We start from the raw sequence: 23,225 nt of genomic DNA on the forward strand, positions 1-23,225 counted from the left end.
ATACCCAGCCCCGCAGCCGAGCCCAGGGCGGTATGCCGAGGCAGGATGAGCGCGAAAGATGCCGGCGGTGCAGCTTGCCCCGAGAAGGCGGCCTACACTCTTCATATTTACCCCCAGCTCTCGGCCGAAAGCGCCTCCTGCTGCCGCGTGACGGCAACCAAAGACGCCACCACCGCCGACGTCATCCGGGACGTCATCGGCTCCCTGAGCCTGGACGTCTCTAAGCACTATGTGCTGGTGGAGGTGAAGGAGTCGGGCGGGGAGGAGTGGGTGCTGGACGGGAATGACTCCCCGGTGCACAGGGTCCTGCTGTGGCCCCGGCGGGCGCAAGACGAGCACCCCCGGCAGGACGGCTACTACTTCCTGCTGCAGGAGAGGAACACGGACGGCAGCATCAAGTACGTCCACCTGCAGCTGGCCTCCGGGGAGGACAAGGGGCGGGAGGAGGCGCGGCGGCTGGTCGAGCGGGGCTTCCTCCCCTGGCTGCAGGAGGACGTCAACGACCTGTGCAACCTGCCCAACCTGACGGAGGCCACGCTCCTGGAGAACCTCCAGCGGCGCTTCCTGAAGCAGAAGATCTACACCTACGCCGGCAGCATCCTCATCGCCATCAACCCCTTCAAGTTCCTGCCCATCTACAACCCCAAGTACGTCCAGATGTACGAGAGCCACCCGCTGGGCAAGCTGGAGCCCCACATCTTCGCCATCGCCGACGTGGCCTACCACACCATGCTGAAGAAGCACGTCAACCAGTGCATCGTCATCTCCGGGGAGAGCGGCTCCGGCAAGACGCAGAGCACCAACTTCCTGATCCACTGCCTCACCGCCCTCAGCCAGAAGGGCTACGCCAGCGGGGTGGAGAGGACCATTCTGGGCGCTGGGCCGGTGCTGGAGGTGAAAAGCAACCCGTAAAACTCTCTCTCTCTCTGCTGTCAAGTCCTTTTTGTAGCCGGGAAGGATGGGTTCGGTCTCTGGGGGTCTCAAGTGGGGAGGATTGCTTCTGTGGAGCTCAGGCCACGGGGGGACAGGATGGGTGGCTGGTCCAGATGGGCTCGCTCTGAATCTTCTTAGGTCCTTACGGGAGATTCAGGGCAGGCATAAGAAAGTACAGTACAGCTTTACCCAGTGCTTGGCTAAACAACAACAACAACAAAATTATTGATATGCCCCCCATCTGCCGGGGTTGCTCCAGCCACTCTGGGTGGCTTCCAACAAATGAATCAAATTGAGCACAGTAAAACATCAAACATTTAAAAACTTCCCCATACAGAGCTGCCTTCAGCTGTCTTCTAAAACTCAGATAGTGGTTTATTTCCTTGACATCTGTCGGGAGGGTGTTGCACAAAGGCAGGCACCACTACTGTGAAGATCCTCTGCCTGGTTTCCTGTAACCTCACCTCTCACAGGGAGGGAACTGCCAGAAGGCCCTCGGAGCTGGATCTCCGTGTCTGGGCTGAACGATGGGGGTGGAGACACTCCTTCAGGTATACTGGGCCGTTTAGGGCTTTCAAGGTCAGCACCAACACTTGGAAGCGTAGTGGGGAGCCAGTGTAGGATTTGCTCCCACGGGCTGTCATGATGACGCCCAACTTGGATGGCTTTGAAAGAGGGTTTGACAAATGCGTCAGGCTGCCGAGGCTGCGAAGGCTGTGTTCTGATTCACCAGTGAGGAGAGGTGCTTCTGTTGTCTCCAGCTCCTGCTTGCAGTCTTCCCTTTGCGAGGACGGGAGGCTGGTCTACGTGGGCTCGCTGTGCCTGGACTCAGCTGCTGCAGGGCTCCTCGGATGTTCTGATGTGGGTTTTTAAGCCGCTCACTGTTGAGGTTTTGGACAGCTCTGAGGAAGGAAGTATTAAGACGGGGCCTTTTCCTCTGTGCTGGGCGCTGCTTTGTTTTCTGTGCAGGCCTCTCCTCCTGACCCTCTCCTTAGCAGCATCTTCCTCCCCCCCTCACCAAATTTTTCCCCGGGATTTCAAAGACCTCTCCTTATTTACTCATATTTGACCCATGCTGTCTTTCACAAATGGAGATTAAGAAACAGGAGGGGGGTGTCATTGGATGTTGGCTGCCGTTTTCTTTTCTAGTCCTGAGCTGAAGCTGACCTCACGGCTTGGTTTCACTTAATCAGAGCGAGAGGCAGCAAAAGTCTCCACCAAGACCCAGCCTTTCTGCACTCTGCTTTGCATAGGCCTTTCTTTCTCACCCCCCCAACTGCTCTTTTTCTGTCACATGCTTGCTTCTGTTTCCTAATCCTCGGAGAGCAAAGAACCCTCTTCCTCAAATAGGCTGGCTGCAGCTCAGGTGAACGGCTTCCGTCACTCCTGGGTCCTTGCAGAGTTCCAGGGGGCTCCCAACACCAGCCTGCGCCGTTTCACCACTTCAGCGCACCAGGCGCCGTCCAAGTGCCTCAGGGACTCTGGATTTGCGGAAGGTTTGCTCCGGAGCCTTTTCTTCTCCCCAAGATCTCCCACAAGGTAGAGGAGATTTAGGGTCAGAGTTTCCCTTCTCCCAGATGGGCAAGCCCCACCTGCCCCTCACTTTCCTCTACAACAGGGGCAGAAACCCCCTTATTTACCGTTGGGGCCCCTCTTGCTCTCGCCCACTCCATCCTCTGCAGCCTGTCCTCACATGCAAGGGAATCCCCTGAGGGTTTGAGACCCACCAACAGCCCTCGCCTGGCTTAGCCAGCCAGTTGAAGCCGCTCCCAGAGTGCGGCCGTTGCTGCACGCTGACAGCTGAGTGCAGGGTGGGGACCAAAGGTGGACAAACTACCCCCAGAAGGAGCATGACATGTCCCCCACCAGAGGTCTCCCCCCCCATAACGCCCTGTACACCCCAGAGCAGTTTACAATAGTAGTACATAAAACCGTATGTAAAAAAAATGAGCCAGCTGTTGTGGAAATGTGTATTCCTAGTTGCCTGAAGGAATAGACAAATTCCCAGCCGGTGCTTAAAAATGGGAAGAGAAGGCATCTGCTCAGCTCAGGAGCATGCAGGGAAAGCACTCTGGGAGGAGCATCTGAGAGACTTTCTTCCGGTTGCAGCTCAGGCTTCAAGGTGTTAAGGACCACTGGAGAAGGGAGCCAGTCACTCAGTAGCAGAGCAGCTGCTTTGCAGGCAGACTGTCCCTGGTTCTTCCCCGTTATCTCCTGGTAGGAAGGAACGACTCCTGGAGAGCGCAGACCACCTTTGGCTAAACAAAGGATTAGTCTGAACTGGGATGAGACAGTTTCTTGCCTTCCTCAGAATAAGCATAATAATCCTTTTCCTGTGCTGCAGACCAGTCAGCTCTATTTATTATTTGCATTCAGAGCCTTTAATCTGGGCGGGGTTCCAGAAACATAATACAATAAATACTGTTAAAAGCAGAAAATAACAACTGGGGGGACGGGACACAGCCACTGTTGAGCTTTCAGGCCAGCTGGCTCAGGCTTCTTGCTGTCCTCGCCCCTTATGTCCAGATGTCTCTGCATTTTTATCTGAATATTTTATTTGTACTGTGGAACACCCAGGTCTGTGGTTGCTTGCTTGAGATCACCAGAACAGAAGAGCCTGCGGGGTCAGGCCAAAGGGGGCCCCTCTAGTGCAGTGTCCTTGTTCTTACGGTGGCCTACCAGATGCCTGCAGGAAACCCACAGGCAGGAACTGAGCCCAAGAGCTTTTAACTTGGGGCTGGGGAAACATTTGTGGCCCTCCTGCTCCCAAGCATCATCAAACCCAACAGCCAGCATGGCCCAGTCTTCCGTGGAGGAGGAGGAGGAGGATGGGAGTAGCATCTGGAGGGGCCACAGGTGCTCTGCCTGTCCTCTTCTGTAGCCTTTCTCAACCTTGGGTCCCCAGCTGTTGTTGAGACTACAGCTCCCACCACCCCTAGCTAGCAGGACCAGTGAAGTTGTAGTCCAGCAACATGCAGAAAGGCTGCTCTAGTGAGTTTCTCAGCAAGGCGTGCGATTTTGCTCTGACACCTAAATAAGTTCCGCTCTCTTAGCACCTCTGATTTCTTAAGCCCAGGTAAGGAGGATCTACCTCAGCTGGCAAACAGAGACAGGCGCTGCCCCCCCCCCAAAGAAACCTTGCTTCCATTCACAAAGTGACTTGGCCAGGATGCTTCAGAGCTCCTGCATGGCGCGCCTGTCCTTCCCCCTCCCCTCCCCACCTCCGCCAGAAAGCAGAAGTGAAGATCTCTGAGGCTTGGCTACCTCTTTGAGCTTCTTCCACTTGTGGTCTGTCGGCCAAAACAGGAAGGAGGTCGCTGCGGGGAGCCCCTTCGGGATCAGCTGATGGCATGGCATTGGTTGCTGCTCACTCATTCAGACTTTCAGAGGGGGAGAGGGGAAGGGAAGGCCTTCAGGCTCCATTTGAGGAAAGGTTAAGAAGAGCCTGGTGGCTGAGGCCAGCGGACCATCTAGTCCAGCCCCGACTGGACGGCTCTTCTGGGAAGCCCACAAGTTAGGGGGACGTGAGCGCAAGCGCCCTCTCCCCTCCTGTGGTTTCCTGCAACTGGTAGCATTGCTGCCCCCAGCAGATGGTACGAAGGGTCTTCAGGTGCTCTGAAATATCATAAGGAAATGTGAGGACTCCTCCCAGAATGCCTGTGTGGCTGCAGGCTGTCTGGGAAGCGGGGATTCTTGTGCAGTAGTTGGGAAGAAACACCCCCCCACACACACACACGTCTGCCTCCAGAAATTCATTTCTTGGAAGTTTCCGAGAAAGGGCTCTTGCTCCGGTGCTTTCGGAGTCATGCCTGCCTTCTGGCACGGGGAAGAGAGTTCTGCGTTGAGCCAGACTCATCTCAAGCCCTTGGCTTCCATGGCTTCAGGGACGACTTCTTCCGTGCCACCGGACTCGCCAGGGGATGAAGCCCAATGAAATGGGGGCCGGGGGCCGGGAAGAGAGTCCTGACACTGCGGGTAGCATTTTGGAGAGTGTTTCTTTTTCGTTCTCTTAATCTAGCAACTTACTTTGGGTTTTGGTGGGGGTGGAGGTGGGGGGTTCTCTCTGAGAGGCTGTAAGAATAGGTGGGTACCCTTTCTCAAAAATAGCCACATTTCGCTGCCACGGACATGGTTTGGGGACTTTATATGGCCCAGCTTGGGTTTATTTTTTAATTTTTTTAATCAGCTTTGGAGAATTTGCTCTGTAGTTGGGCTAAATACCACACAGATGAGGTCATCACACTCTTGGGTTCCTTTCAGAAAACCATAGGCGGCTTACATGGGTAATTGTAAAACGGGGCGGAGAGGAAAGGAAATTAGGAGATCGGTCAGGGCAGACTGAGCTTTAAAACCCAGGCTTCCCAGTTCAAAATTCATGGTGTTTCTCAAAATGACCTCAATGCATCCTGTTGGAACAACGAAAAACCTGTCGGTTTGCAACAAAATGGAGCCTGCGTAAATCTAGGAATGTAACCTAAAGTGCAGGGAGGGAGTTGGGGATTGAGCTCTCAGCAGTCCTTGAAGCCAGTAGGGTCAAAGGTCTTGGATGGTGGTGGTGATGATGATGATGATGGCATCTGGTAACATCTGGAGGGCCACAGACCTTCCTCACCCCTGACCTAAAGCCTTCTTTAGTCATCCAGCCACCAGACATGCAGCTGTGAGGAAAGATTGCAGCATCCGGGTCTTTGTAGTAAAGAGGAAAGGCGAGTGAGAGGTGACTGTCCAGTTTATAACATTCTGCGTGGCTTGGAGAAAGCGCGTTCTTCTCCCTCCCTCATAACGCTAGAATTCATGAAGTGAAGCTGAATGTTGGAAAGTTCAGGACAGACAAAAGAAAATGCAGGGTTAGACTGTGGAACTCCCTCCCACAGGAGACAGTGGTGGCAGGAGCCTTCTTAACCAAAGCCCTCCCTTCCCTCCTGCAACCTTCCGGAGTTGAATTGTTCTGAAAGCCACCTTTGGTCTTTGTTTGGGGTGGTTTTTGTCCCTTCACCTTCTCTCCCCTCCGTTTCTCACTTTCTTCCTGGGCTCAGCCCAGGGGGTTGCAGCTGACGGGGAGGAGGTCATCAAGTCAAGAGGTTTTCTGAGAGAGGAGGGTGAGGGAAGGCCCTAGCTTCCTCTTTTTTAAAAAAGAAAGAGCCCTGCTTATTCTTCTGATGTCACAAGGGTGTTGTGTTGGCTCTGAGACTCTAGGATAAATGAGTCAGCCCCAGTTTGGGGTTGGTTTCCGCCCAGGCCTGTGAGCTAGATGCTAAATGTTGTGGGTGTTGCAGCCAGCTGCCTGCCACAATGCAGGAGTGTGTGTGTGTGTGCGCACTTGCAGGAGGGGAGTAGGTGAGAAAGCTGTTTGGTCCAGCCTCCATGCCTCCTTTCTGGCATCCATCTGTCTCCAGAGACAACAGAGTGAACCTGGGACAAGACTTCCCTCTCGGCCTCCCTGATGGGGTCCAAAGGAGGACTGGTGCTGAACTTTGTTTTACAAGCACAATAAATTTATATAGTACGGTTTTCTGGATTTAAATAAGACTGGGTGATGTGCTGCCAGCACTTTGAGCTGTGTGTGTGTGTGTGTGTGTGTGTGTGTGTGTGAGAGAGAGAGAGAGAGAGAGCTTTGTTACTCTATCCGAGTGTCAACAGCAGAGCCTAGCACCTGCTGAGTACGGAAAATCTCTGGTTTAATCCTGGCTGCCTTTAGTTATTTGAGTAGAGAAGAGGAACAATTCAGCTCTTTATAAGCATAGACCATGGTTTGTCGACCGTGAGGACTAGAATCGTACATTATTTTTAGGGCAAGGGCCACAGCTCAGTGATAGGGCGCAGGCTTTCCTCGCTGAATGTCCCAGCGGTCCATTTAGGACTGGGATTGTCAGCAGTCCAAGAAACCCCGAGAGCTACTGCCCATGAGTGTAGCTGAGGGGGGAGGGGGAGCTGCCCCCCATCAAGTAAACAAGTAAAAATACTTAACTGACCAATGCTACTGTCAGTCATTTCTGAACTTTGCTGCGGACATTTGCCTCATTATTTCACTTCACTGCAGGCCTTTGGAAACGCAAAGACGGCCCACAACAACAATTCCAGCCGGTTTGGGAAATTCATCCAGGTCAACTATTTGGAGAACGGCATTGTCCGGGGGTGAGTGCAGCTTCCAGGCTCTTGGGGGGGGGCAGCGTTGTCCTCGCTGTTTCACAAAGCAGTTGTCCTCCCCCAGCAGAATATGGCTGGAAGTGAGAGCCCCTCTCCTCCTTCCCCCCTTGTCGTTCATAAGGGAAATGGCCTGCTTGGCTCCACGGATTCTGGCACCATAGAACCTTGTTGCGGGGGGGGGGGGGCAGCTGGTCTTTCTTTTCCTCCATTCACTCTTTTTTTCTCTTGGTGGATTCCAGGGCTGTGGTTGAAAAGTACCTGCTTGAAAAATCTCGCTTGGTGTCCCGGGAAAAGAACGAAAGGTGAGGAGAAAGTCTGTGGTTTAACTTGAAATACATGGTGAATTTTACACTTTGGAAAAGGGAAAGTCATCGCTAATAAATTATTATTATTATTATTATTATTATTATTATTATGCACCCAGAGTAGGAACCGAGGAGAGATAAGGGTGGATGAACGAGGGAGGGCTCAAATAATTTAGAAGCCAGAAATCTATTAAGACGTGCAAAATCCCTGGGACCTGGGATTAAATCTCTTCAGCCAGACACTGCCTTTAAGCCTAATGCTCTGTGTAGCTTGTGGTGAAGATAAAATGGGAACACTCAGGGGTGTAAACAGGAACGGGCAGGTAACTTCCCAAATCTGCAGAGGCCCATACCTGTCCAGGGGGTCCGTTGACCACCTTCTACAGACAATCTGGATCCACTTCAGGTGCACAAGCTATGAAAAGAGTGAGCCAAGCGGCTTCTGTTAACAGACGTGTCTCTGTGTGTGTGTGTTTTCGTTCTCCTTCCCGAAGGAACTACCATGTGTTCTACTATTTGCTGCTGGGCGTCAGCGAGGAGGAGCGTCAGGAATTCCACCTCAAGCAACCCGAAGACTATTTCTACCTCAACCAGGTACACAAAGGGCCTCCTTATGTGAGCCTGGCTGGGACAGATGGCAAAGGCGCTTTTGTGTCTGCCCCACGCTCCAGAGGTAGTGGCGGGGGGGGCACACCCCCAACAGGCCTCCTTTGTTCCCACTCAAGTGTTCGGCAGGGATCGCCTTGCCCAGCCCCAGAAGGCCAGAGGTCGCGTGTCTTGAGGAGGGCTTCCTCGCCGGGTCAGGCCTGATGCAGCCAGCTGGACACCCCACTCTGGAGCGCCACATGCCTCCCTCTTCTTTTTCTAATAAAAAAAGTTATCCTTGTTTTATTCATGATATTTAATACTAACACACACACATATCATAGAATCGTAAAGTCGGGTGGGACCTCATCTAGTCCAGTCCCCTGCAATGCAGGAATCTCAGCTGAAGCCTCCGCAGCCTCTGCTTAAAAACCTCCAGGGAAGGAACAGGCGCCATCTTTTGAGGGAGACCACGATTTTGTTTCTCTGCTTAGATTTAGCCGTTCATTTGCTTTTTTCTTCTTGCAGCATAACTTGAAAATTGAAGATGGGGAAGACCTCAAGCACGACTTTGAGCGGCTTAAGCAAGCCATGGAGATGGTCGGCTTCCTTCCGGCGACCAAAAAGCAGTAAGTGCATAAGAACATGGGGAAAGCCCTGCAGCAGGGGGGTCAGGCTGGCTCACAGGGTGTCAGTTCTCACCGTGGATAACTAGACACCCCAAAGGGAGCCTTCCATGCTGAAAACATTGTTGTTTAGACAAGTCTACCCAGATATTGAGAAAGTTGCAGCCAGTTTTATTTTTTATTACGCCGCCCATCTGACTTGAGTTGCCCCAGCCGCTCTGGGAATCAGCACATGCAAGCTGGTGTCTTCAACTCTGCTTTCTGTCTTTTTCTTTCTCCAGGATTTTTTCCGTCCTGTCTGCTATTCTGTACCTGGGGAACGTCACCTACAAGAAGCGGGCGGCAGGTCGGGACGAGGGCCTGGAGGTCGGACCCCCCGAAGTGCTGGACATTCTCTCCCAGCTCCTGAAGGTTCCAGACCCCCCCCCCCATTAAGAAAATCTGCCAATTGATTGCCGGGGGGGGCGGTATGGAAGGGACAATGACACCCAACATTTTACTTATTCTTCTTCCCAAACATTTAGTTCTCTCGTTCTTCTTTTCTGGAGGGCCACAGAGGTTCTCCACCCCAGAGTTTAAAAGTGATCCAGGAGTGGTGGAGGTTTATCTTGGGGGGGGGGGAGATATGTGGCCTCCAGATGCCAAACTCCAATATATCTAATGGACTGAGGGAGCAGGTCCCTGGGGGACACTCTGGGCCGAGGGGTAGCAAAGCCACTGCAGGCTGGCTCTGTCAGGTCAAGCATTCCTGATCTTGCTCCCGCCCTCCCCACTCTTCCAGGTGAAACGTGAAATCTTGGTGGAAGTATTAACGAAAAGAAAAACGGTGACGGCGAACGACAAGCTGATCCTGCCCTACAGCCTCAGCGAGGTGAGATGGCGTGTGCCAAGAGCTGGCCAACGAGTGTTACTGATAAGAGCACAGAGAAAGGCGACATTTGTTTTTTTAGGAGTAGGTTGGATCACAGGGTGAGCTGAGCTGATGGGCTTCTTTATTTCGAGGTTTTCATAAGCTGCCTTAGGACGGTTCTCATGATTTGAAAGAAAACAACTAAAAAAAAAAAGGAGAGAAGTGTCATAACAGCAGGAGTCACAGAGATACAGCTACAGCAGATGGGACGTGGGTGGCGCTGGGGTCTAAACCACGGAGCCTCTTGGGCTTGCCAGTCGGAAGGTCGGAGTTCAAATCCCTGTGACGGGGTGAGCTCCTGTTGATTTGTCCCAGCTCCTGCCAACCTAGCAGTTCGAAAGCACGCCAGTGCGAGTAAACAGGTACTGCTGCCGCAGGAAGGTAAATGGCGTTTCCATGCGCTCTGGCACTCGTCACGGTGTCCCCTTGCGCTTGAAGCAGTCTAGTCATGCTGGCCACGTGACCTGGAAAAGCTGTCTGTGGTCAAATGTCGGCTTCCTCAGCCTGAAAGCAGAGATGAGCGCTGCACCCCAAAGTCAAATTCGCCTGGACTTAACCCTCCAGGGGTCCTCACAGAGCTGAGAAGGCCTGGGTTCAGTCTGGGGAACGATGCCCTGCTTGAAGCCAGAGTGGCTGCCAGTTAGTGTAGACAACACTGATTTTGGTGGACTCGTATGCTGTGGGTATTTTTATACTGTGTACTGCTCTGAGGTCTATTGATGTGCAAGTAAAGAACACTAAGAGCAGCGCGGGTCCTGCGTGGAAGCTTCCCTTCCGAGCGTCTGGTTAAGTCAGTGTGGGAACAGGACCGAGAGGCCCCATCGAGCCTGATCTTCCGAGATTTCCTCAACGTTCCTTCGTCTGTGCCTCTTTCTCCAACCTGCAGGCCGTCACGGCTCGCGACTCCATGGCCAAGTCTCTCTACAGCGCCCTTTTCGACTGGATCGTTCTGCGAATTAACCACGCACTCCTCAACAAGAAGGACATGGAGGAATCTGTGGTGGTATGTCTTCAGGGAACAATGGCAGCCTCTGGGGCTGGGCGATACTTGCTTTTCAACGTTGCCAGCTAAACATCGCGATATGCTGATATATCACAATGTCTGGAATGTAGAGGCATTGGCGGGCTTTGCGGTTTCCCCCACATTGTGATTTCTGCATAGCGCACACACAGACACACACATCATGATTTGCAGCAGTTATGAAACCGATATCACGATACAGACTTCAGATCGGTTTGGGACGATATATCAATATATTTCCCAGCCCTAGCAGACTCTCTGCCCCAATTACACACCCAACGAGCATGGCCTTTCTTGCCGCTTGCAGTTGGCAAAGATCACGGGCCCCACTGTCCTTCTGACGCCCCCCTCTTTTGCTTCGCTCCTTCCTTCCTCCCTCCCTCCCCTCCCTCCTTCTCACTGTACAGTGCTTTTCCATCGGGGTGCTCGACATCTTTGGCTTTGAGGACTTCAACACCAACAGCTTCGAGCAGTTCTGCATAAACTACGCCAACGAGCAGCTGCAGTATTATTTCAACCAGCACATCTTCAAGCTCGAACAGGTAAGGAATCGCTTGGTGGGGGGCGAGCTTCAATATTCCAGGGCTGAAATGTTGGCGCTCCCGGCCTCTCTTTCTGGCCCACAGAACTCTCTCACCAGGCCTTGCTTCTTTCAGGGTTTTCACCCTGCTGGGAATGGAAATGCCTCATTTCTTGCTTGGATGGGAGGATAATTGCTTGGATCTTACTGATAATTTAATTGTTTTACCATGCTTGGAAACCCGCTTTCAGGGGTTTCCCCTCAGTCAAGCAGTAAATGAATTTCATGAAATGAAAACCATCCTCCTTCAAAGCATCCACCTCTTTGCACAAGTTTAAACCACCGCATGACCATTTGTCCTGCCCTCTGCCAGTCAATTCCATTGGATGCCGCCCCTCCCCAGCTCCCATCTCATGAGGCCAGGGGACATCGGCTTTTCAAGGGTCTGTTTCATTTGTCCACAGGAAGAGTATCAGAGCGAAGGGATCGCATGGCACAACATTGACTATACCGACAACGTGGCCTGCATCCACCTCATCAGCAAGAAGCCCACTGGCCTCTTCTACCTGCTGGACGAGGAAAGCAAGTAAGTTCAGTTGGCGCAGAGCTTGGCCTTCGACTGAGCTTTGCTCAGAGCAAACCCCGGGAAAGAGTGACATTTTCATGGAGGGTCCCTTCTGGCAGTTCCTGCAGCCAAGCTGGTGCCAAACATCTTGCTCTGCTTTCCTGTGTGTGTGTGTGTGTGTGTGTGTGTGTGTGTGAGAGAGAGAGAGAGAGAGAGATCTGACAGGCCAGGACCTCCATGCACGCTGCCCATGCCTGCGCCCCGTGGAGGTCACTTTGGTCAGTTTTATTTCATGCCTGGAACCACACTCCATTGCCTCTCAAGGCAGACGCCACCGACAACAATATGAGAAGTGTTTGTCTCTTCGTTTCAGCTTCCCGCACGCCACCAGCCAGACCCTCCTTGCCAAGTTCAAGCAGCAGCACGAGGACAACAGGTTCTTCATTGGGACGCCCGTCCTGGAGCCGGCCTTCATCATCCAGCACTTTGCAGGCAAAGTGAAGTACCAGATAAAGGTAGGGGGGGGGCAGAAGCACCAGGTCTGGGGTTGCCTGCCTTGCTCTGCCGTTCGCCTTCACTGGCCCTCCCTTCCCTGCAGGATTTCCGGGAGAAGAACATGGATTACATGCGGCCCGACATCGTCGCCTTGCTGCGGAGCAGCGACAGCGCTTACGTCCGGGAGCTCATTGGGATGGACCCCGTGGCCGTCTTCCGGTGGGCCACGCTCCGAGCCGCCATCCGAGCCATGGCCGTTTTTGCGGAGGGCGGCCGCCAGAGAGCCCAGAAAATGGCAGGTGTGTGTGACATTTCACAATATTCTTTTAAAATAAAGGTAAAAGGACCCCTGACCATTAGGTCCAGTCGTGGCCGACTCTGGGGTTGCGGCGCTCATCTTGCTTTATTGGCCGAGGGAGCCGGCGTACAGCTTCTGGGTCATGTGGCCAGCAGGACTAAGCTGCTTTTGGCGAACCAGAGCAGCGCACGGAAACGCCATTTACCTTCCCGCTGGAGCGGCACCTATTTATCTACTTGCACTTTGACGTGCTTTCGAACTGCTAGGCTGGCAGGAGCAAGGACAGAGCAACAGGAGCTTAGCCCGTCATGGGGATTCGAACTGCCGACCTTCTGATCGGCAAGTCCTAGGCTCTGTGGTTTAACCCACAGCCCCACCCGCATCCCTTCGCCACTTAAATTGATTTAAGGTTGTTCATTTAAACAACCTTAAGTCAATTACTTCCCTTCTTTTCTTTCCGTGGTTCATTTTGCATACCATACATCCCTGCATGTTTTGTGACTGGAGGCAATGAGCACTTTGTCTATGGCCTCCGGACACATTTCCCCCTCACAACGGCCCTGCGAGGCAGGTTAGGTCAGGAGAGGACAGTGAGCAACCCAGGGTCACCCAACGAGCTTTGAACCCAAGCCTTGCTTGAACCCAAGCACTCTACAGCCTGTTTTTCTCTGTGGCATTGAGCTGCCAAGACTCCTCTATTGCATTTTGCTGCAACAGACCTAAAAGCCGGGTTTCTCCTCTGGAAAAGGGATGGATTGCAGCTTTAATGGCTGGCAATTATTTGCCGCAGAATGGCGCTAGCTTTGACCCCAGGAAGGCGCAGCTTGTGCCAAGGCTGATATCATTTATCGAGCCGTCTAAAACCTTCCTTTATTCTTTCAGGCCCTTGAATTAATTATTGCAGCCCGCTCCTTTTATCTGCAGTTTCCTGATCGCTTCTCGTCTGCTATTGCATTGTGAGGGGCCGTGGCTCCTGCTTTGCCTGCGCGAGATCCCAGGTTCCTTCCCTGGCGTCATCTCAGGGGCAGACTTTGGTAATATGGCGCCTTGAGCAAGGATAAGATTAGGTGCTCCGCCCCTAAATATTTATTATTTTCACGCCCTCCTCCCTCTCGCTTTCCATTCTACACCTCCTTGGCTCAGCACTGCCTCCACCTTAAATCTGGCATTCCTGATTTTAAAGTTGATTTTGTATTTTTTAATTCCTTTATTGTGGTAACAGGGAGGCAGGCTTTTTTGCTGTCATCCCCTACGGCTTTTGAAGACGTATCTGTTTGCTCAGGCGTTCCTCAGCCTCTCTACCTGAGTCTCCTGTTTTAATTACTATGTTGTTTCAGTGGGTTTGTTTTGCCGTTCATTTTAATTACGTGTGTGTATATTTTAATGTTTGTTTTAGAGCGTTTGCACTCCACGCTTCAGGCAAGAGGGCTCCCCGGGCGGCTCACCTACAATCCATTAAGACAAGGTTGCCCCTGTAGGCTTACAACCTAAAACAACACAGCACACAAGGGGAGAAGGGGAAATCAGATGCTAATGTTTTCCTAACTGGTTTTTATACCACTGTGAAGCTTATTTTGGCATTAAGTGTTCTGTAAACTAAGAACAGATTACGCGATAACAAACCGCACAGGAGTCAGTTTGGAGGAGCAGGCCAGGAAAGAGGTGACCTGAAAACAAAGACACCTGCAAGGAGAAGGCAGGCTCCCTCTTCGAGTGGCTCTTGCCTTTGTCGGGAAGCCTTTCCGAGCGACTGAAACCAAGAAAAACCTCAAAAAGGGCGGAGGAAAGACCGCTTGTTGCCCCTGGCAGGCAATCTATTTTGTGCCAACGGAGTCTCTCTCTCTTCTTTCTCCCCTGCCAGGCGTGGTCCGCCACGGACCCAGAGTACCCCTGGGCGAACTGCAGCAAGCCAACACCCCAATCGAGAGAGTTTATCGGTAGGCTTGGATTACTACTCTTTTTTTCTTTATTTCTTTTAGACCAGAAAGGGGAGGCCTTGGATTGTGTCACTCCCTGCCCTTCTTCTCATCACATCCCAGTAGTCCTGTTGCCTTCACCAATATCCCTTTGGGTGCCTTTTTGAGACTTGTAACACACAAGCTTGAAACAAGTTGAGGGGGGGGGGAAATCCCTCGAATGGTGGGTGGGTGTGGGGCCAGCCTGAAGAAACTCTAGCGGAAAGGAGAAGCTGGGGTGAAGTGGGGAGAGAGGTGCCCTGGTTTTGTGGGAGGGGCTGAGGACTCTGGGTCCGTGCATTGGGGAAGCCAGCTGCTCCCCTTCACTGCTGTGCCTGGATTGGGGCCCTGCCTCCCCCCCCCCCATGGCTTCTTCGGGCTTTCCCTTTATAGCATCTTCGCTTCCGCAAAGCCCCTCTCTCTGCAGTCCGAAGGGGTGCGCAGGCCCTCTGCTTCCGGGGTGAGGAACCCTTTTCAGTGGGACACCTCTGAGTGGCGGGGGGGGGGGGGCAGAAGCACGCAGGGCCCGCAAGGCGTGTGGCCACTTCCAAGGGCCACACAGAGAAACTTGGGGGAGCGCATTTGTTCTCTGGGCCTAAGGTTCCTCACCCTTCCTCCTCCTTGTCGCCATCAGTGACCTGCACTCTGCATCCGCCTGGATATACACACGCTCTCTTTCTCTCTCTCTCTTTTTCTCTCTCTCTCTGCCTTCCTGTCTCCCCAGCCAGTGCTCGGATTATGGTGGAAGAGGTAGGCACCCCATGAAATCCCCCCACCCCTTTAACCATCTGAAATCTGTAGCTAAGGAGGTCATGGGGGGGGAAGGAAGGTTAAAGTGGGCTGGTCCCCTCGGCACCTTTCTCTGATCCAGCCTCTCACCAGAGCCCCCACCCCCCCACCCTTCTTTGTAATGGGTGTCGTGACTCCACGCTTGGGTTGGTGGGCTCCCCTGCTTGAAGTTGCTGGTTCTCTTTTGCCTAGAGCTGTGTCCCTGGACTGTTTCAGGGCCCCCGAGAGCCACCAGGGAGGCCGGTGGGCAGCAGCAGGGGAGTTTTGTTTACCAGGATCCTTCTCCCTTCGCCTGGCCCCATGAAAGAACAGTTAATGAGGAAGTGGCCAAGTGGGGGATGACTCTGCCAAGTGTCACACTGATCCATCAACTGAACTTAAAAGTTAGTTCTGAAAGAGAAATGTGTCCTTTCCCTTTTAGGCCGGGCGGGGGCAGCCCTACAGGTGTCAGTGGCCTCCCCAACTCCCACCACCATTCCAGTCTCCCAGTAGTGTTGGGGAGGGATGCAATTTCCCCCCATCCCTGATCCAGGCATTGTCCCAATGTTATCTGGAGAGATAGGGGGACTTCCTGAGTGAGTCGTGCAAACTGCAATTCTGAATAAAGCTTTTTGTAGGCTAGGGGGCCCTGGGGGCGAGCTCATGGAACTGGTAGGGCAGCGGCCCCCCAAAGTATGGGAACTACTGGCTTAGCCTAATAACCAGGGCATCACCTTTCTCCTGCAGCTGTGTATTTGCAGCCTCTTCCTGGTTTCCAGATTTCTTGTGTCTTTCCTTTCAGCCTGTTGTGTCCCTCCTGGGGGGCTGAGTATGTGTCTGCCCTCTGCCACCCAAAAGCATCAGTTGCTTGCACCCGCTTTTTCTCTCTGGGCATCTGAGCCGGCAATTGATGTGGAGGATGAAGACTTTGGGGAGTGGGGGGAGGGATATGATGATCTCCTTCCTGCCGCTGCCGCCGCCGCTGTTCTCTCTGCTCGCTTCTGTATTACTCTGTTGATTTAGCCTCTCTCTGCATGTGTCCCCCTCCCTTTTTGCAGCTGCTCAGTGCTTGATTTCTCCTTTGATTGCTCTGAGGAGTTTGATATAAACGCTTTTGAGGACATCTTTGCTTCGTACGGAAGCAAGAAGTAAGTGGGGGAGAGGCGGAGGAGCGGGCTCGACAGCCAGGGGGAACGCTATCCTGGGCAGATGGACCTTCCGTGCCTGCCAGGCGCAGGGAACCAGGCACACAGGGCGGGCAGAGCAGGAGAGGGAGCTGGCACCCACCCTGAGCCAAAGCTCTAACCTCAGCCTTGCCATAGCGTAAAGGTCCAAATCGGGCTAATTTCTGTCCGCTCAGAATGTCCTGGCTGCAGCAGCCGCCGTGGCCCCTTGTTCTCAGCTTACTCGGCGGTGCAAAAATTGCAGCAGTTTACACCCTAAAGCTACTAAACATTTTGAGAAATTGAGGGGTGGGGACATGCCATATGCAAATAATCCAAATCCGAAGGCCGTCAGCACAGCCCAGAAGCATTGTGAAGTGCTCATCTGCCCAGGAGTGGCTTTTCACACATTTCTGTTGTCCTCTTTCTGGTTTGTGCCTCTCTCTGGAGGGTGGCAAAGGTAAGGGTTTTGTGCGCGCGCGCGCGTGCACGTGTGTGTGTGGAGGCACTTTCTCCACAAGCATGGTGCATGAGTGGAGGGCTGGAGGAGATCTTCCTTGGCTGACCTGGGGAGCTAAACATGGAACAAGAAGCATTTGTGCAGAGCCAGGGCTATGGGGCGGATCCAGAGACCTTTAGGGTCGGAAGGGACCCCCAAGGGCCATCTAGTGCAGCCCCCTGCAGTGCAGGAATATGCAGCTGGCCTGTACAAGGATTATGGAACCAGTGACCTTGGCATTATCAGCGCCAGGCTCTAACCAACTGAGATATATACAATCTATAAATCCTGAGATAATTCAGCTCTGCAAACAGTGTTGGAAGGAATCTGAACAGGCATTTTATGTAAAAACTTGGAGGGAGGAGCAATGTTGTCAAATTAATGCTTGATAATTCATGCATATTAAGGACACTAAATTGTGATTGTGGTCAAGCAGCAGCAGCACCCCCATTTACACACCCCAAACCTCTACGTTTAACAGCAGGTCAACCCCAGGACCATCTCCTCTCTTGTCACCCATCCTTTGAGCATGCCGGGCAATGATGGGTCTCTTCCGTTTAATCCCTGGTGGTTCTGTCTCTTCACGGCGGTCTCTCTCTGTGTGTGTGTTGTGTTTCCTCGTGTCGGGTGTGTGTCGTGTCTTAGGGACTTGCATGAGCAAATAGTCAGGACTATCAAGGCCCTGCCCTGGCAGGGCGAAGATCCCCGCAAGCTCCTTCAATCGCTCAGCCGGCTCCAGAGGCCCACTTGCCACTTCCTGTGAGTTTGCGGTGGAGTGGGGCGGGGGGGGGGGGCGGAGAGAAAACCAAGACTTGCGTGCTTTGCAAAATTTGCACGGAGGAGGAGAGTGGCAAGTGTGGAGCTAAGCAGCTGCTTGCAGATCCTCTGAAGAGCTTACCTTGTGTGCTAGTTAGCAGCTGCAGGGACCACCCTTCGGGTTTCTTACTGACTTGCTCGCAACAAAAGCTCAAGCGTAACAGAAACAGGGCGTGAAATTCTGACTTTTCAAAGGCTCGGGGCTTACAATCAAAGCAAGGAAGCGCCTTGCCGGATTGCAGGAGTTGGCAAGGCGGGATTAGTGTCATGGGACACGCTTTCCATGCCACCCTTTGGAGCAGGACCCTTAGAGTCGCCCGCTCATTATCTGGCTCACGGAGCCTGCTTTGCTTCATCTAATTCGCTAGGCATGGCTTCGCTGAACTAACGAAACCAGGGCTGCTGCTTAGCACTCATCGTGCCAGTAACTTTTGAAAATACAGATATATCTGTGTCTATTTCAACAGGAAGAGCAGAGGCCCGAAGCAGAAACAGGCCATCCCAAAGGTGAGCTGGGTGGAGAACGTCCAGAGATTTGCTGGGCTGTGTTTTCCTTTGGAAGAGAAACCGTTTCAGGGCTGGTTGGAGGGCATAATGATGAAAGACAGCATAGAATAAATAAATGGTGTCAGTTTCACGTTGTCGTGCCCTGCAAAATGTGTGTGAATTTGACGCAGTACCAGAGTCAACTTGCTAGGCAATATAGAGAGAGCTTGAGACTCCGTTTCAGGGTTGTGGGTTTGAGTGGCCCCTTCTAATGCTATGATTCTGTCATATGTATGAAAGTTACATCTCACCCTCCCTTCCAAAGAATGCCATTTAAAAACAAATAAGCAGCAATATTCCGAAGCAGATGAGAGAGCTGGTGTGGTGTGGCCGTTAAGAGTGGATTTTAGGGCCTAGTCTGACACTCCATCTGCTACATGGCACTAACTCCAAGGCCTTCTGATCAGAGATCAGGCACTTGAGGCAGCTCAGTCTTAGCTTGGAACAAAATGCCAAGTTTCCAGTCCTCATGAGGAGGTGGGGAATCAGGGGCGCTGAGGCCCATTGCCAGAGCACAGCGGTGCTTGGCTGTTGTCCAACACACCCACACAACTGCGCGATGTCAGCGGAAGTGCAAACTGAACCCCTCGCGCTCAGTGCCAGCCGCCCCCTGCCGTTGCAGAGGGATTGGGGCTCGCTCCGTGGAGGGTGTGGCTCTCTAGCTGTGTCCCCTTTGGCTGCAGAACCTGCTGGACTCCAAGTCCCTGAAGCTCATTGTGAGCATGACGTTGCACGACCGCACCACCAAGTCCCTCCTGCACCTGCATAAGAAGAAGAAGCCGCCCAGCATCAGCGCTCAATTCCAGGTGAGCAGGCGCCCCTCACCTCCGAGGGAAACATGGCAGGGAGCTTCCACTAACCGAGACACAAAGTTCCTTGAGATTCCGGCCAGCCACTGTGATTTATTCCAGGGTTTCTCAAACTGTTGTTCTACAACTCCCATCATCCCCTCATTTCACTTTTAATTTGTATACCACCTTTCTGCATTACTCAACGCAAGGCGGTTTGCGGCAACAAAAATATGCAGCAAAGAACACGCACCTTATAATAATCTGATCCAATGCAAAAAGTCATGATAAAACGTAACTTTAAAGTAATATTCAATAATCTATAATAGCACATAATAGAATTAACTCTCAAAGCGTCAGCAAAGAATAATTACACAGAAATTCATTCTTAACAATTACAATAAATACCAAACTGTGATCAATAAGAATCACTGCATAAAATACCACTATACATACAAAACCATGTAAAACGGTCAAATTGAGAAACAGAGACACACAACTTCCCCACCACTTAAACCCTGACCACTGGTCCTGCTAGCTAGGGATGATGGGAGTTGTAGTCCAGCAGCAGCTGGGGAGACCCAAATTTGAGAAACCTTGATTTATTCTCTTATTTATTAGTTATTTGGTTGTATTCCACCTTTTTCTGCAAGGAGCTTGAAGGGATGTACACGATTCCCCTGCCCTGCTTGTTTAATCTTCACGACAACCCTGCGCGGTGGGTTAGGCTTGAGAGGCAAGGCCTTGAGGTCACACCCAGTGAGCGCTTCATGGCCCAGTGGGAGGATTCGAACCCTTGTCTCTCCCAGGCTCTGGTCCGACATTCTAACCACTCGTATGCCTGCAGCCCACCCAAAGCGGTTAGGTTGGCCTCCCCCCCCACCCCCTGCTGCCAGACCAGCTCTCTCAAGGGGCAGCACTTGACTCCTCTCTCGCACCTGTGACTCGTTGCAGACCTCTCTCAACAAGCTCCTGGAGACCTTGGGGAAAGCCGAGCCCTTCTTCATCCGCTGCATCCGCTCCAACTCGGAAAAGGTAGGGCCTTCCCCCAGGAGGCTGTTGCCTTATGCTGGCGCAGGAGCAGCCGACGTCGATGCCACTGGGCTCCCAGCAGGGGCGGGGATGACAGTGACGAGAGTCTGGAGCCCGGCAGCGTCTGAAAGGCCACAGACGTTCTCCACTGCTAACCTCAGAAGTAGCGTTCCCTGTGGTGCGCAAGAGACGGAGGACTGCCTCTCTACGTAAGAGCAGGGAGCGCCCCTTCTCAGATCGGGGATGAGGACCATCTGTGCCCTGGTGCTTTTGGGCTTCAGTTTCCAGCAGCCAAGGCAACCCGACAGTCATGGATGATGGGAGCTGTAGTCCCACCTGATTCTTGGGGCACCACATGGGCTAATCTTGAATTAGCATGATGGGCTGATTAGTTGCAGCCCTGAGAGGTCGAATCCTGCTCCTTCCATTTGCCAGGCACGGACTTGAGCTCTGCCAGTGTGCAGGATCCGGAGAGTGCTGGTGGCCTCAGCAAACCACGTCCCTTGGGGTGGACGGGGCTTCTTGTTGGGGAGGGGAGGCCAGCGCAGGCAGATCTCTGCTTGACCCTCTCCTGCTTTCTGTTCCAGAGGGAGCTCCTTTTCGACGAGCGCCTCGTCCTCCAGCAGCTCAGGTACACGGGGATGCTGGAAACCGTGAGAATCCGCCAGTCCGGCTACAGTGCCAAGTTCACCTTCCAGGTACCACTGAGCAGTGGAGCAGGCAGCTCTCTCCCTTGCCCTCATGCCAGGGAAGAAGACCCCCCTTGCTTCAGCATCCATCAGAGATCGTGGGTTTATTCCTGGCTTGGTCTGGGGCAAAAGTGTACCCTCCTCTGCAATTCATCGGGGCACTGAAAGATTTCACTTTTTGAAATATGGCCACCCTACTTTAATTAGTTTATACAGCCCTACTTTTATACGCTCTGGCCGGCAGCATCTTTCCAGGGTCTTGGGTACAGAGCCACCTTCTCCTTTTCAGAAACCGGAGGTGTTTGCTAAGTTGTTTGCTTCTTGTCGCTGCCTCCCCAGGATTTTGTCGACCAGTTCCAAGTCCTGCTGCCCAAGAGTGCCAAAGCCTGTAAGGAGGAGATCGCGGCCTTGTTGACGAAGCTGCAGCTGGGTGCCGGCAGCTACCAGATCGGGAAGACCAAGGTCTGTCCTTGTGGGGCTTGTTGTTGCTTCTGAGCCGACCCAATCTCCCTCCAGGAGCCGCAAAGCCTTCTTAAGAATCCTTGTGTGTGGAGAGCAAGCCGCCAGGGGGGTTTTGAGCACAGAAAGCCCTCTTCCTGGGGGTACATTGATTTATTTTTAAAACTTGTATGAATCACACACATGCACCTTTTATTCGTTTTCATTTTTAGCAATGGTCATCATACTTAGATCATAATCATTTTACAAATAGGATTCTCAAAATCCCAAGACTTCCCTCCATGGTTTCCCTAAATATTCTTTTCAAACTGCATCGTATCTTATTCTCTAAATTTTCTTAAAACTCAGTGGTAACCATGATTCTCACTTCATGGCAAGTGTTGTTTTTTTACAATCCTGCCAATGTTTTTAATTGCTTACAGTGCTCTTTCAAGCAGCTTATAAAATTTCCCCGTTCTTTATTAAATTTATTGTCCTCTTGATCTCTGATTTTACCGGTCACTTTCGCCATTTTGGCTTGGTCCATCATCTTTATCAGCCATTCTTACATGCACCTATATTAATCTTAGATATACACAGTGCTTTTTTTCAGCTGAAACCCACTGGATTTCTGGCACCTTTCAGGTGTGTTCTGACAGCACTTTAGGCTCATCAACTTTGGCTGCTCAGCATCGCCCACCACTTTTACTAGAGAAAAGCCCTGGATATATATGTATACAAGTGGTATACAACATGAAACAACATCATTTAAACCAAAACACAACACTAAACTTTTAAAAAGTATAAAAGCATAGCTCTTTGCCTATTGATATCAGACACCTACTAAGTGCAGTTTTGTTCAGACAAGCCTACCTTGATGTTTAGAAAGCTGGTGTGTTTTAACCAGCTTTTAGTCTGTTTTTAACTTTTCAAAAGTCCTTTAGCTGTTGTTAATTTTATTGCTTTACCTTTTTTTGTAAACCGCTTTGAGCTTTTGTTTTGTTTCTGCAGTCGAGCTGAGTATATAAGTTTTACAAAATAAATTAACGGGCATTGCGTGGAAAGCATAGCTTGAGAGCCGTGGTCGCTCCTGAGCAGCACATGGGGCCAGTCTTTCCCCAAGTGACCCCGGCTGGCGTCTCCTTCCCTGCCTCCCTCCCGCAGGTGTTCATGAAGGAGGCCGTGCGGCAGGCACTGCAGGACACTCTCCACAAGGAAGTCATCCGCAAGATCATCGTCCTCCAGAGCTGGCTGCGGATGGTGCTGGAGAGGAGGCGCTTCTTGCGGGCTCAGCAGGCGGCCGTCACCTTGCAGGTAGGAGGGTCGTCCATCCTCTCCCCACCTCACAGAAACACAAGACGCTCCCTTGCGCAGAGTCCGGCCCGTCCTCCCGTCCTCCTAGGGATTTCCTGCACCAACAGGCAGCAGATTAATTTGCAGGGGGGAGAGACTCAGTCCACACCACCTGAAATGGACGACCAGAAGCCAGGTGGTCCATCTGCCCCTACCTGCTAATAATAATAATATTTTCAATAATTTTATTATTTACACCCCACCCACCCAGCCGTTCCATTTCATTACAGTACTTGCTGATGTTTAATTTGAGTGTTTACTCTTGGATTCTAATGCCTTACTGCATACTGCGTTATTTGGTATAAGTTTTTTTAAAATTTATTGTGACTTTTTATATAGGATCTGATTATTATTTTAAACAACGTATATTAAATAAAGTAATATTCAGTAGTCCATTACAATATAATAGTGCACAGTAAAATTAAATATCAGCAAATAATAGATTCACTCTTAACAATTACAATAAATAACTTCTAAACTGTAGCCAGTAAAAACAGCAGCAAGTTGCAGTGCAGGAAACAACACAATACAATGTGAGAAGCAAAGACGCACAGCTTCTCTCCTGTCTTTCCTGGACCCCCCAGGCTTGCTGGCGTTCCTACCGTGTCCGGAGGGCGCTGGAGAGGGAGAACGCGGCCCTCTACATCCAGTCGGCGTGGCGCGGGTACCGGGAGCGGAAGTCTTACGGCCAGCAGAAGGCGAGGATTTGCCTTGTTCAGGCTCTGGTCCGAGGACACCTGCAGCGCAAGAGGTGAGGGGGGCAAGGCGCGCTC

At 52.0% G+C, this 23,225-nt stretch overlaps 1 protein-coding gene across 6 annotated transcripts in view; it reads left to right on the plus strand.

Annotated features, from left to right (window-relative positions):
• The window catches only part of MYO9B (myosin IXB), a 33,913-nt gene continuing 10,688 nt past the window's right edge, over positions 1 to 23,225 (plus strand). For 3 of the 6 annotated variants that reach the window (XM_081177553.1, XM_081177555.1, XM_081177554.1), the window contains exons 1-22: positions 1 to 894; positions 6,974 to 7,068; positions 7,320 to 7,382; positions 7,880 to 7,979; positions 8,499 to 8,599; positions 8,878 to 9,007; positions 9,378 to 9,467; positions 10,393 to 10,509; positions 10,935 to 11,069; positions 11,512 to 11,633; positions 11,986 to 12,127; positions 12,211 to 12,406; positions 14,267 to 14,342; positions 16,187 to 16,276; positions 17,436 to 17,549; positions 18,074 to 18,113; positions 18,836 to 18,958; positions 19,895 to 19,975; positions 20,560 to 20,670; positions 21,001 to 21,123; positions 22,264 to 22,413; positions 23,037 to 23,203. In XM_081177553.1, coding sequence (XP_081033679.1) covers positions 46 to 894; positions 6,974 to 7,068; positions 7,320 to 7,382; positions 7,880 to 7,979; positions 8,499 to 8,599; positions 8,878 to 9,007; positions 9,378 to 9,467; positions 10,393 to 10,509; positions 10,935 to 11,069; positions 11,512 to 11,633; positions 11,986 to 12,127; positions 12,211 to 12,406; positions 14,267 to 14,342; positions 16,187 to 16,276; positions 17,436 to 17,549; positions 18,074 to 18,113; positions 18,836 to 18,958; positions 19,895 to 19,975; positions 20,560 to 20,670; positions 21,001 to 21,123; positions 22,264 to 22,413; positions 23,037 to 23,203 — 3,215 coding nt within the window. In that variant the 5' untranslated portion in view covers positions 1 to 45. The remainder of the gene's footprint in view (positions 895 to 6,973; positions 7,069 to 7,319; positions 7,383 to 7,879; positions 7,980 to 8,498; positions 8,600 to 8,877; positions 9,008 to 9,377; positions 9,468 to 10,392; positions 10,510 to 10,934; positions 11,070 to 11,511; positions 11,634 to 11,985; positions 12,128 to 12,210; positions 12,407 to 14,266; positions 14,343 to 16,186; positions 16,277 to 17,435; positions 17,550 to 18,073; positions 18,114 to 18,835; positions 18,959 to 19,894; positions 19,976 to 20,559; positions 20,671 to 21,000; positions 21,124 to 22,263; positions 22,414 to 23,036; positions 23,204 to 23,225) is intronic. The other 3 variants (XM_081177557.1, XM_081177556.1, XM_081177558.1) reach the window with 3 other exon arrangements.

This window comes from Podarcis bocagei (genome assembly GCF_964188305.1).
Source record: "Podarcis bocagei genome assembly, chromosome: 18".
NCBI classification, from domain to species: domain Eukaryota; kingdom Metazoa; phylum Chordata; class Lepidosauria; order Squamata; family Lacertidae; genus Podarcis; species Podarcis bocagei.